The 13,578-nt window shown below is 39.4% G+C and overlaps 3 protein-coding genes across 5 annotated transcripts in view; all 3 read right to left on the bottom strand.

Annotated features, from left to right (window-relative positions):
- LOC123982233 (RIMS-binding protein 2-like) overlaps positions 1-1,555 on the bottom strand; it is a 43,155-nt gene extending 41,600 nt beyond the window's left edge. Inside the window, exons 1-3 of the mRNA XM_046067657.1 lie at positions 1,258-1,555; positions 877-962; positions 328-357 (exon numbers count right to left, since the gene is read on the bottom strand). The gene's annotated coding sequence lies outside the window, so the exon portion shown is untranslated. The remainder of the gene's footprint in view (positions 1-327; positions 358-876; positions 963-1,257) is intronic.
- A 617-nt stretch (positions 1,556-2,172) lies between these two features.
- On the bottom strand, positions 2,173-8,642 carry noc4l (nucleolar complex associated 4 homolog). Its single transcript, XM_046066794.1, has 15 exons — positions 8,442-8,642; positions 8,177-8,297; positions 7,779-7,885; positions 6,629-6,736; positions 6,277-6,426; positions 6,051-6,153; positions 5,883-5,917; positions 5,734-5,784; positions 5,472-5,583; positions 5,304-5,364; positions 5,012-5,122; positions 3,238-3,401; positions 2,993-3,075; positions 2,732-2,845; positions 2,173-2,576 (listed from the first exon to the last, which is right to left on the bottom strand). Exons 1-15 carry the CDS (start codon positions 8,592-8,594, stop codon positions 2,457-2,459), a joined length of 1,593 nt encoding a protein of 530 aa, XP_045922750.1. The 5' UTR covers positions 8,595-8,642; the 3' UTR covers positions 2,173-2,456.
- Positions 8,643-10,174: 1,532 nt separating this feature from the next.
- Positions 10,175-12,754, bottom strand: pus1 (pseudouridine synthase 1). 3 transcript variants are annotated; one of them, XM_046066810.1, is made up of 6 exons: positions 12,416-12,754; positions 11,966-12,192; positions 11,713-11,850; positions 11,337-11,439; positions 10,489-11,189; positions 10,175-10,378 (listed from the first exon to the last, which is right to left on the bottom strand). In XM_046066810.1, exons 1-6 carry the CDS (start codon positions 12,477-12,479, stop codon positions 10,346-10,348), a joined length of 1,266 nt encoding a protein of 421 aa, XP_045922766.1. In that variant the 5' UTR covers positions 12,480-12,754; the 3' UTR covers positions 10,175-10,345. The 3 variants fall into 3 exon arrangements, with proteins under 3 accessions (XP_045922766.1, XP_045922767.1, XP_045922769.1); XM_046066811.1 differs by having other exon boundaries at positions 12,576-12,754; XM_046066813.1 differs by having other exon boundaries at positions 12,314-12,455.
- Positions 12,755-13,578: the final 824 nt, after the last annotated feature.

The following is a 13,578-nucleotide window of genomic DNA, read 5'->3' as shown; positions in this document are numbered from 1 at the left end:
TTTACGCAAACACAAAGACACAGGAATACTGTATTCACAGTTACTACTATACAGTGACACATAGAGGGTTAAGAAGGTTAATGCTGCTTGTATGTCAGGAGATTTGACTTATCCGACTCTACTGCTGCATCATAATAAATACTCAAACAGCTGATTTCACTCATCTGCTTTCAATATTTAATGGACAAACAAGTAATACCAGTGATTTGTTTTCATACTTTTCTCAGAGGTAATAGAGAGAAAAAAACTGTAGAATTAGCTCCCTCTTCCCCTGTCTCTCTTAGAGACTCAGCCAAATGCTCAAACAGATTCTTCGCACTGACTCACCTTGGACAGCTTCTATTTCCTTGCAGGGGACTGGAGGAGGAGGACAGACACAACAAATACAACAACACACAAAGCTCAGGAGTCATGTAGATTTATGCAGAAATGTCCCATCCTGCCAAGACAGCTATGAATCTGCAGTGCCAAGTATCTCTCTAACAGATTTACCAAAGAGAGCTGTGCCTACGTCATTATCCAGGCCCAAATTGGGGTTGCTGAGCTAGTCCCAAAAATATCAAAAATAAATTTCAAAATATTTTTTTTACAAAAGTTGCTGCAAATGGTTTGGATGTCTTGCTCCAACCTCTGTTCAAATATTTTAATGCATGCACTTTGTCTGCAGTGGAAGAGTTTCAGCAACCAGAATAACTTTGTCAAACTGCAGTTTGCATGATCTTAAAATAAAAAGGATATGTTGCACCTGAAAAACAGCATAACTTTCATAAGCATAATGTTCATAAAATTCCTTAACATGCATAGGCTCCAGTGCAATATTTTTCAGTTAAATACTGTATATATTGGCATGAATAACTTTGCAATATTATTACCCACCCAAGTAATGCTGTTCTGTTTCTCTCGTCCTCTTCTCTGTGATCTTCTGGTTTGCTGGCTTTTCACCTTCCCGGCTTTGGAAGAGTCTGGAAAAAAAAAATTATATGAACACTCTAAAACGTAAAGGCAAACACTGCAGGGATGCTGTATATCTGCATTGCATGGCTTCAGAAGTCTTTCAGTCCTTTACAGCGTGTCCTTCTCTAAGTATGTTTCAGCAGCCTGATATGACTTGCTCTTTTCAAACAGAAGTCAGTTATGATTCAGAATTTTCTCTCACGGCATTCTTGTACCCAAGGCTTCATGCTGTGTGACCATATGGCACACTTAACAAGAGGATGAAATAGAGATGGAAAAGAACATTTAAGGCCAACCTCTCACCTGTTATCACAATATGGGGTGGAGAAATGGCCTCATCGTGGTGCAACTGTAAGCAATCTTCCAATCTTGTAATGTTAGCATGACCCCGAAGCTAACGTCTATAGTTTGATTTGAGTCAAAACTTAAGAGCCCCTCCCCACACATTCTTGGTCCATATCCACGCAGGTGTTTTCACTTTGCCTGATAAACTCCTGTCATTACTTAGTGGGAGTGTTCACACTGTAACGTTACTTGAACTCTCCAGAATCTCCTGTAGATGTAGTGGCACCTGTTAGGGCAGAGCAACTTATCCTTTGTATTAGCATGGAGTTTGCTGAGGTCACAGGATGCAATGAACCCATACACTGTATATAAAAATCAATCTGTAGAAACTTGTGAAAGCATCTTTCTGGTAGTGCAGGGCTGCATTACACATTTTGCAGCGACTTCATGACAGAACTGCAACAACACACCGACAGACATAGCCCTAACATACTAGTGACGCCTTACAAAGTTGCTAGGCTAGCATGTAAGCGAAAGATTGCCTATTTGCACATTAAACTTAAAAATGATGGAGCCATGTTTATGGCCACCTGATAACACAGACATCCAATACTGATTCTGTTTACTGTCATCATCGACTGCTGAGAAAATCAAATGTTGCTTATTCTGGGTTTGGCATAGCATTTTAGCTGAAAACGGCTGCTGTGGCAGTGAGACTGAAAATCAACAAAGTGCCATAAAATTCTCTAAAACAGGCTGAGCACCACAGAGCTGCAAAGTTTGATAGTAAATTTCTGTCATTCACAGACCATTATGGTTATAAAGCATTCAAACTTGGGAGTATAACCTTCAGCCTCAAACTAATATAAAAAAAATCTTATTCATTTGTAACGGTTAAAAACGTGGCTGATAGAAACAGACTTATTCACAATGTGCTTTTGAAAAAGGTTTTATTGATGTACAATAGTCACACATCAAAGACATCAATGATCATGGAGAAAAAAACCTAATAATACAACTCCAGATAAAATGCATTTTTGTTGTTGCTGCTGCTGCTGCTGTAGCTGGTCTCAAAGAGGCTTTTATATTATTTTTCCAGTAGAGAAATAGTCCACACATAACGTTCAGGCCAAACTGCTATAAACATTCACCTTGACGGATGAACTGGTCCCAGAAACTTATACCACACTGAACAAAATTCCTTGTTTTTATTTGTTTTAATCCAGACAGAAGTGCTGACTTAACACTTCTCCCCCTCCTTTTAGTAATTGTGTTGCAGTTTCAAACTCCAGTGGGATGCTCTTTATCTGAGACTGCTTCAGGTCTCTCTCCATCAGCTGGGGATAAGAACATGGAACACAGTATTTGCATTATTAGAGTTAGTGTCTATTTAGTCTCTATGCACTAATAAGACAACACTGTTTAATTGTTATCCAAATGATTAAACACTACAGAAACTGATGAAGAAACCAGTAAAGTCTGGAAGTGTCACCTCATATGTTGTAATCTCCAGCAACTCGCTGATGTCATCCTCTTGTTCTGACAGAGGTGTGTTGATCAGCATAGCAGCTTTGGCCACATCTGGATGGTAATGCTTCTGCAGTGTCTGCAGGAAAGGATTAGGAAAGAATTTAAAATGAACTTGACTTCATCTCTTTTCTAATCAACATGACAAAAGCCTTGGTTCCTCAGTTGTAGTCAGTGCCATGGGTGACTAATTTGTGAATCCAAAACCATCACATCATGTACACACCTTAATCTCCCACAAGCTGCTCTCTAAGGCACGGCACTGAGCAGGATCCTCTTCATCCAATAGATAAGGATCTTCCAAAGGCTCTGTCATCATGAATAGAAACACACATCTACATATGTGCTAAAATTATCCTAAAAGATTGTACATCACAGTAAAATTCTTACAAAATGTCTCGATATATTAAGCGATGAAATTACGAACGTTTAGAAATTCTAGCCATAAACAGAAGAGTGATTGACACTCACCATCTTCTGTACTGGGCTTGTGAATAAGGACTCTGCAGGATGGGTGGCGACGGATCAGGTTGTAGATGAAGGGCAGCACTATGAGGAGGGCTGTGGGCGGTGCTGTGAGAGCCAAACGAGCCAGGCGTTTGGCAAACGCAGCCACTAGGTAGACTGGCAAATGACTGGAGGGAAGCACAAACACGTATACGGCATATATGTTACTAACATGTATATATGCTTTTTGAGTTTTTATGGTCATTACCTTGAATAGTGGGAAGCAAATCATTAGGTTATTTAACAATTTAATGATCCCAGATATAGACAGTTTGAATCACAGAAACACATTTTCCCCAAGAAACTATTGCTGCAGTATCACTTGACCTCCATTTAGATCAGTTAGGCTGGTCAGTGGCCAGCAATCAAAAGGTGTTGTTACACTGGGAAATTTAGCTGTCTATTTGTAACTCAGGTCTCCGTTTCAGAAAACAGGTTCAACAAACTCTGAGCTGTCAAACTCAAAGTTTCCGGTTTCAGAACAGGTGTTTAAAATTAGTTCAGTCAACTCTGAGTATGTTGAACCTGCTGGAAGCGTGTGCGTGGGGATGAAAAAAAGCCATCATCAATGGAGCTCTGATACTACGATTCCCCATGGCCACGGGTAAATAAAGACAGAGCCTCCATTTTAATCTGGTGGAGCAAGAAATATGAATGTGTGCCAACGCGGACCATGATTGGCTCTAAAACGCAGGAGTGAAGGAAGGATCGATACATTAACAATATTACATTTTATACAGCGTTGGTCATTCATTATTTAACAGACTGGAATTTCCTTAATGAATGATAAAGTGCTGGGATTCTCCTACAGCCTGTTATTCATTTTAAATAGCTACAGGCCTGTTTATTCAGCTGTAACCTGACGGGACTAAATGCCGGTGGCAATAACTGAAGGTGAAAATGTTAATCGAACAGATTAGACATAGTTTAGGCTACTCATGGACCTGTGATTGTAAAGTGACAGTCCGACTCAGTAGGCCTATGCCTATTAATGTTTTTTTTGCAGTGTGTCTAAATGTGTCTAGGATCAAACTGACTGTGAAGTTTTAGACGTCTATGTTACATAAATAAAATCTTGCTTATTTCGTATTTTATGAAATGCTGTCAAAACACATTCAGACTATCAGCAGATAATGAAAAACTCACTTTTAAACTACATTTATTTCTTTCAGCTGCACCACAGTCATCCTCACTCAGAAATATTCACATCATATCTAGTTGATAACTACGAGAAGAATGTTCAATCTGTGCGACCACATTATGAAAGGTTACTATACTATACTACTATAACCTATTTAACCGTGATTTCAATGTTTCTAAAAACGCAATTGCGTTCATATATGTGCTTTGATATCAACAGTCTGAATGAGAAAATGTCAGTCAGCCGCTTCAGGCTCCGCAGGAGGGGAGGAGTCAGAAAGAAACTTAGCGTTAGTTGAAGTAAACCTCCTCTCGTGCAGGTTAGGTTCACAGCGTAAGTTGCCGGGGTTACGGACCTAGAGTTTATCTGATCTCGCTCTCTGAAACCGAAAACCCAGAATTTCCCTCATCTCGGGTTCAACTTACTCAGAGTTTTCACTAAACCCACTTTCTGAAACAGGGCCCAGGTACTGCAGGTCAACTACAAACAGTATTAACTACAACTGTACACCTATCTAGTACTCCAAGAGGACATATACAGACAACTTTAACTGGATAAACTGAGGGTTCACATTTAGTGAAGCCCAAATGATCTTACCTGGAACTAAGGAACAGGTTAGCTAGGTGGAAAAAGCGTGCTCTGTACTTCACGTGGAAAACTGAAGGCTCCAGCAGATTATACAACTTCTTGTAGAAATCAGGGTAATCTCTGCAAAAACACACAGACAACATACATATTTATGCAATTAAAATATATTTTTCAGTCAATGTTGTCCTTTATAGATTCAGGATGAAGCCTCATTTTGTGTTCACATTTCTTCTACATATTACTGTAATTAATGTGAAAATTAAAAGTGGGCAAATTAACTTCTTTTTCATATAATACTCACAAGTTATGTTGATGTATGAGGACAAAAAGGCCATTGAGGGCCAGCAGGCTGATAGCGCCACCTGTTCAGCAAAACCATAACAAAATTCTGCACCATGATCACCAGCATCACCCATAAAGAAACAATACATCCCAGAGACCACATTTGAAATTAGCACTGTAAACTTACCAACTTCATAGGCAGCAGTCAAGAAGTCAATCATCAGCGTGGGTTTACTCATGTGGGGCAAAATGGAGTCATGGAGGATCACCAAGATCTTTTTATACATGTTGCTTGGTAACTACAACAAAGGGATAAGAAATGAATGAGACAATGCGTAGCATTGGCAGCACAGTGTCATGGTCGTGTACAAAGAAAACATTCTGACTACAGAAAATGGTTTAATGTAAAAAGTAAAATAATACAATAAACAACAAGATTTTTAAATTACCTTATGCTTGAGAAAGCCCAGCCACATCCTCTCAAAGACACGCTTGTGTTCCTGTAGTGAGGTACAACATTTAAAATCGTATTCAGAAAGCAAGTTATGTTAGGTTGCAAGCAGAAATGTGAATTTCTAATTCAAAATATTTCACATACGTTCAGTTTAGCGGCTTTCCAATCCTCATGCTTGGCTGGAGAAAAATACATCACTTTAATGACAGAAAATAGCCGTTTCTCCCCACACAGAAACAGTTCAGCATCATTGCACAGAAGAAACTAAGACTATAGCATTATATCATTGTCAAAAAAACACAGGTCTCACACCTTCTTGTTTGACCATAAAGTTGGTGAGCTCAGACTCCTGGCTTGGCACACTGATGTTGGACATGAGGGTGAACACATTGCTCTGATATACAGGCACTACTGCCTGAGAGGAACACAAGAGAAAAACAAGTAATTTTTACTTTTTTTAAAAAATGTATCTAAATTGTGACAATGAAACAAGCACAGCTACAGCAGATGAAATAAGCACTACACAGATTTCTCTTACCCCTTTGTTTTTGTCCATGACTTTGCCCACATTCTCACGGATAGAGCTTATGACATAATAGCGCACATCCTCCATTTCAAGGAACTCCTGGAATCTGGAGATCAGCAGGGAGTTGTCTGTAGTTTTGGACAGCAGTCTGTCCACCACTGCCTGACCATGAAACAATAACAGAAATATCAGAAGACGCCTGTGCCACTAATGACAAAAAGGTTGAGGTTTTTGGAAGACAGCCTTATTTCTTGTCTTGGCTAATGACACGGGTAAACTACTGAAGTCACACAAAAGAACAGATTATGGATATTATTTTATTAATTATACCACTGATAGCCAGACTGCATGACAAAGATCCTACCTGGATAAGTTCTCTTGGGAAGCTGTAGTGTTCACTCCAGTCCAAGTCCTCAAGGGGATGCTGTCCTTCTCCTGCAGCAAACTTCATCAGGCAGCACAGAGCACTCTCCTGTATTCAGACAGTAATATATAATAATAAAAAAGCACAATGGTTAACTTTTCAGAAAGATAGCAACTATATGTTGATTGGTGGACCTGAGCGAGTATGCCATGACACTACACATCTACACAATAAAAGCAAATAATCCACCACATACACATACATACTTGCAGCAATAATAAACCAGCCTACAGACAAGAGTTCATTTAACAAGGCCAAAGACAACAAAGTGTTATTATCAAAGAGCGTGTTGCCTCCAGGATAATAACAGTGTACCTAATCATGCTTGCCATTCATTTGTGCAAAAAAAGTGAAAAACCCATGCCAAGTACTTCCTGCACATGTCACCTCACCATATACCCACTCTGATATACCGTAAACTTCAATTACTAGCCCGGGCTTTTACTTGATCGATCACTGAACTCACCCCACCTCCGTTTGGAGCAGGCATTTATTTGGGGCAGGCCTTTTCCACAAAGCTCTTGCTCAGCAAAGATGGGAAATAGGCTCCTATTATATTGTTTAATTTAACTAGTATGAATATTACTTGTTAAAAAAAAATTGTTTTTTGTTTACCATAGTAGTTAGCGACTCAGTAAAATGAATTGAATGATTCAATTGTGGAGAGTCTTACGATACACACATCGTAAGATCAGTTAGATTTTGTCCATATTCACAAAACTTTAAACATTTATATTTGTATGTGTGATCTAAACAGCTCAAGCGAGCAACGTGGTGGGCTTTAAGAGGCGTTACACATCCAGAGAAGTGAAAACCAGACCAAGACCTGTGTTTATCTGTCAAAACGTGTAGCCACACCAGGCCAGTAAAAGGCAGACAGGCATCTAATTGGGATATGGCTTTCAACTGATGTTTTGCTTCACTTCATGTCTGGATATGTCCATCTGTGTGACCGTTCTAAACTTGTAACTAAAGAAATTAACAAAAAAACATGACTTCATTGTACCTGTTCAAACTAATTTTTTCATTAAGAGCAGCATGTTATTTTGTCGTGTGAGTGAGTGAGTGAGAGAGATTTCAGTCAACTTACCTTGACTCCGTGTAGTTCGTGGTCGAGGTGCTCGAGCAGCATCTCCACACAGCTGATGTAACGGTGGCGCATGAAGACGCGGTACTTCTCCTCAGCGCTATACCCACCTGGACCACAACAGATACAGAAAACGATGACCTGATTTCCAACCCTAGATCCTTTGTAACCCTGTCAATGTGTGATGTAACGTTACAGCTAAGTCCTCTATGAATGTTATTTAATCATGATGGAAATGTAAGAGATTTCAGAAAGTTGTACCTTCATTAGCATTTTTCATTTGTTACATCATACTTATGAGCTGTAACGTTAGGTACAGCAGTAGCGTTACTGGTGTTAAATTTTTTAACATCCACCTCATAGCTTGGGTTAATAATAATAACGTCAACGTTAATACTCACCACTCAACGCCTCCTCTTCTCCGGGCAGTTTTCCGATAAACAGCTCTTTCCTCTCCAACAGCGTGCAGAACAATTTGCTGCACGCACTAACAGCATTAACAACATCCTTCTCTTTTTCAGACTGCAAAACGGACAGGGAGAGTACTGCTTTAGTAACCCATAGAAGCTGACAAACTACTCGGTGACAATGAAGTTAGCTAGCCAGCATGGATTTAGTCGGGGTGCTCAAAGAAATGTGTTTAACGTTGTAGTTGCTTATATTTACCTGAAGGAACTCCAGGATGTCAAATACGTCGTTGGCATGTTTTCGACTCTCAAGTATGCTCTCGACTTTGCTATTTAGGTCAATTTTACCTGTTTTTTTACTTTGTTCTGGTGTTTTTGCCGAACTCACGTTGCGTTTTTTGGCCGGCGCCATGATTACTGAGTGGTGCTCCGTTCACGTGACGCGAACAATACGGAACGGAACAAAAATAGAAGGCGCACATCCTACAAATGTTATTTTGAATTCCAACTCGTAATTTAGAGTAGACTGTATTAATATTGCTGGATATTGATGTAAATAACATATATACTTTTCATTTGTTTTGTCTTTCATTGCAGTGGAAGTGCGGCAATCATAGTTGTGTGGTGGGAGTTCTACTAAATCCAAAGGTCTATGAATGCAACAAAAGTCCAAAACATTTTGTTGTTACGCCTCCTAGTGACTGGAGGGTGAACTTTTAGCTAAGTTTTACCTTTTACTGTATAGTTTCCACCCAGAACCTCCGAGCTGAGATCTGTCAACACATTACTTTCTAATCAAAAAATGAATTTAAATTAATCGATAACTCTGATATAATAAAATACATTATATCTAATGCAAAGCCAATCTTCACTCATCATTTTCTTTTTTTCCCCTCATTCCTGTGCCGTGCAATTATAATTATACAATATACATTTTTATTATTTGCTCTACACTATACTGCTGAATATGTTTTCGTCCTGTGAAATCATTTAATTTATTTATTTCCACAACATGCAACTACATCCAAAAGCGACCTGTGAAATGTTCATACCAATCGCCTACAGTATGTATGGTGGGTGGTGATGGCGCATACATAAAATGCTTGCCTTTGGTGTGGGAGACCTGTTCGATTCCCACTGTGAGGCATTCACCATTGTGTCCCTGAGCAAGACACTTAACCCCTAGTTGCTCCAGAGGCGTGCGACCTGACATGTATAGCAATTGTAAGTCGCTTTGGATAAAAGCGTCAGCTAAACAAGTAAATGTAAGTATGTATAAACTTTATTTTTCTATTATATATACACCATTTTACCCCATTCTCTTTATGTAATTTAATGTATTGTATCTGCAGCTGCTGCAATCCAATCTTAAAAATTTTAAAAGTCTGTTATCTGTAGCCCTGACATAAAAGCTATAGTGTCCTGTTTTAATACTGAATCAGCACGATCCAAGGTTCGTAGGGATGATTTTACTAAAATCAACATAATTTTCAACAGAAGGCATAAACAGGCGATACAAATCTGAAGACATAATAGCGGAGGAACATTTTGCTCTTTCATGTACATCTCAAACAAAAAAAAATACTAACCTGAGTGTTACGGCTGAATTTTGAAATGCATTCTAGCAGGGGAGCTGGACAGTGGATTTTATCCCCATTCTGTTAAAGTGGAATTATGGTAAGGACTTCACTCACTTCACAGCCATTACGGACAGGAGCAATGATTACAGCAACCAATCACTCTTTCAATGTACATATGGGTAGGTGTATACATGGTGTATAAGATACATGTATAAGAAAAAAAAAAATCCACACATGTCCTTAAGGCTCAATTTACAAGACAAAAAGCTTAACAGCTTACAGGTAACTACCAGCACTAATCTGGTTGAGACACGGGTTGGCAGAGGTCATCCACATTTGTTAAAGGGTGAAATTAACATTAGGACACAATTAGGGTACAATAAAAAAAATAACACAGAGGCTTTTATTATTGTTGTTGTTGTTTGTTTAATAACATTTGTATAAGAGAAGCAGAATCAAATCCCACAAAAACAAGAAAATCTTGGAAGTTATTCTAAAAAAATAAAAAATAAAACTAATTCCCTATTAAAGAGACAAGATGTTCTGGTAAGAAAATGTCTCTTATTTCAGCAGGCAGGGTGACCTAATCGGAGTCATTTCTTACATCTGCATTGTCCTGTGGGAAAAGGAGGGTGACAATGAATAAGAATACGTCAAAATGGATATTTAATGTCAAATGTCAGGGGTTTCGATGCATGCTGTTTCACCATTATGACTTCCAGATACCTGTTTCTGGTCCTTATCGTCTCGGGTGTCAGCTGCTGTGGCTTCGAAGTCATGGATAGGAAGCGTAGACATCCAGCTGACCATGGAGCCCTCCTGACACTCTGTCTCGACAATGGTGGGGTAGATGTGAGCCTCTTTAAAAGCCTTGATCGCCTCCTCCTCCTGGTCCCATTCTAGCCGCTCATGTAGCCCGTCCCCTCCGAATCGTTTGTTGTAGCGATCAAAGTGAACCCTTTCCAGCACCAGCCCCAGTCCTGGAGCTTTGGGCACGTCCACCTTCTCCTGTCCCCAGCTCCGCTCCATCACTTCCTCCTTCGCGTAGCCCTTTACCACCGCAATCACCAGGCCGATCATCTTGCGGATTTGGTGCAACATAAAGCTCTGGCCTCGCACGGTGATCACTGCAAATTCGGTATTGCTGCAGATAAAAGGCTCTCCACAAGACATCTCTGTGATGTAGCGGCGGGCACTGGGGTCATTTGGAGCCTTCTGAGAGGTGAAGTTGTGGAAGTTATGTGTGCCTTTGTAGAGCGCAAACAGATGGTTTACCTTCTGAAGTGTCTCTGGCGAAAGGCGAAAGGCTGCTATATTCCCGGTATCATAGTCTTTTGGAGATAAGGCCACTGTCGGAAGCATATAGGAGTATGTACGAGCATCACAGTTGTTTTTGGAATTGAAACCCTGGGTTACCCGTTTCAGACCTGTCGGAGCAGAAGGCTGTGATCAATAAAACTGGATCATAAGAAGGAGTTAGTGCTTCTATCCTTTATCATTCATCATCGCAACATCCTGGACTTGCTGTTCAAAATACAGCAAATGCTAAACAATATCAAGGACAAATGTCTCACCGAGCACTCTGATCTGCGGTGGCAGATGCTCATTGATTTTTTCAATTATGTCTTCAATCAACCGCAGCTTTAGAGACACCACTTGACCAGCTGCAGACACACCCTAAACAAATTCAAATAGACAAAGACCAACACAGTTTGTCATAATGACATAAAAGTAATTTTGATATATGCTAACTTATTATGCAGCTTATGATGGTTTGTTAAAATACGATAACAACATCCATTACTTTACCCTTGTTTACACATGAAATTGAAAACATACAAACCGTTAGCCGGCACAATAGAGTGGATATTTGATTCTTCTTCAAAACTTCCTTGTTGGCTTAGGGCTGAGAGATAAATTCCTGTTGTGCTGACTGCACACAGCCCATACCTTATCTGTTCTGGCACATCTTTGGAAAGACATCTTCTTCATGTCTTCACCATGGTTTTCGGGAATGCAGCCAGATTTAATGAGCGCAGTGACCAGGTCATCTTCAATGGTCCTAAACTGAGCGGTTCCGGGATTTCTCTGAAACACAAAACATTTCAATTTAGCAAGACGTTAAAATTTATATATTTTTTTTTAAATCAATGAAAATAAAGTGCTTAGAGCTGAAAAAGGGAAACCAGCTACAGTAGCCTACCTGCATGCCATAGTATCCTTTTCCAGAGTATGCCAAAAGGAGGACCACTTTCTTTTTGGGATACTTCTTTTCATCTTCAGTGGCTTCCCCCTCTGTTTTTATTCTTTTTGTAACCTGCACCCCCTCAGCAGAGTCTTCATTTTCCTCATTGGCTCTTTTCAGCAGCTTGACTGTCTGCTCATCTCTGGATCCTTCACTCATCATGCAACAGAACTTAGAAAGGCCACCTGTGGAGATAATACGAATACTGCGTGATGATGCCCTAATATGCTCCCACCTCTGTGTTACACGGACATTTAGTAGTGCGTTATGTTATGTCCTTTAAACTTAGATATGAACATGACTTACTACTTAAATACAGTTTTAACACATTTAAAATAAGGTCTTGCGAACAGAACAGGAACAGACTCGTTCACACACAGTCACACAGTCTTTATCAGGGTGGCTTACGGTTTCTCCCTGACGTCAGTCTGTGGTTAAATAAGGCACTCAACAGTGGTCGGATTTTAGACATGTCACGCTAAGCCATCATGAGAAAATCCTGTAGCTAAAAGATGCAAAACCAGCTGAAATAACGTTAACGTTATGGAAGCTAACGCGGAGCAGTTACTTAAAACGAATCCGTTGACGAAATCAACAATCTCCCAAAAGCGTAGGCCAGCCTTTAAACACAAAATCTGAATGACTATCTTCACGAATATTTATAAATAAAGTACAAACTGTAGCTATATCTAACAGTCCTGTAGTAGATGCAGCAACACACACACATGGCCAATGTCAACTTTGACCCCTCAAATAAATATCGCGAGACTCTTCTTGTTCCCTTTTCCGCATACGTCATAGGTGGAAATTAATTAAATTTACCCTCTCCGTGGAGAAAATGCAAAAATGTAATGACCCTCTTTGATTTCAGTGTTGCAACTGTATATTTTATTTTAAACCTTATGCTTTACGTGGGAATTTTACATGTTGAAAATCGAAACCTTTCAACTTTTTTATTTGATCGTTTATCAAATTTAAGCAAATGATTATTCTTAATCTATTTTGCACGTGTTTAAAGACTGGCCTTCGCGGCCACTATTGTAATCTTTCAACCAACAAATTAATTCAGGATCTCAGCATACAAGCCAACTCTCAGTTTAGCATGTAACATACAGTGGAACACGATTTTACAGACAATTTAGACACCCAGATTTAGTAATACTTTTGTCCACTTGAGGGCAGCAAAATCACACAAATAGAGAAGTCATCCAGTTTGTTTGGAATATATGTTTTCACAAACGGCACCAAGGTGTATTTTAGGTTGTGGTTTTTAATCTTATCTGGCTTTCATAGACAATCCGTTATTTTTACTCTGAGAAAACTGTAGACAGAATGAGATTTTTGCTCAGGTATACTTCAAAGGCTATCAGTGAAAGATCAGGGCAAAACATCAACTGAGCTTTCATTGCTCTGTATAATTTTCTGACATATACTACAGTTTATCATGCAATATGCTAATGTTCATCACCTTGTATAGACTGGTTATGCTTGTGTCTAGAAGTTTACAAAGACTTCCTGCACCTTCACTCAATTCACCATTTTCCAGACTTCACCTGAACTCTTCATTCAAT

This window comes from Micropterus dolomieu, linkage group LG13, assembly GCF_021292245.1.
Source record: "Micropterus dolomieu isolate WLL.071019.BEF.003 ecotype Adirondacks linkage group LG13, ASM2129224v1, whole genome shotgun sequence".
NCBI classification, from domain to species: Eukaryota; Metazoa; Chordata; class Actinopteri; order Centrarchiformes; family Centrarchidae; genus Micropterus; species Micropterus dolomieu.
The sequence above is the reverse complement of the archived record's forward strand: the minus strand, read 5'-3'. Positions and strand labels throughout refer to the sequence as shown.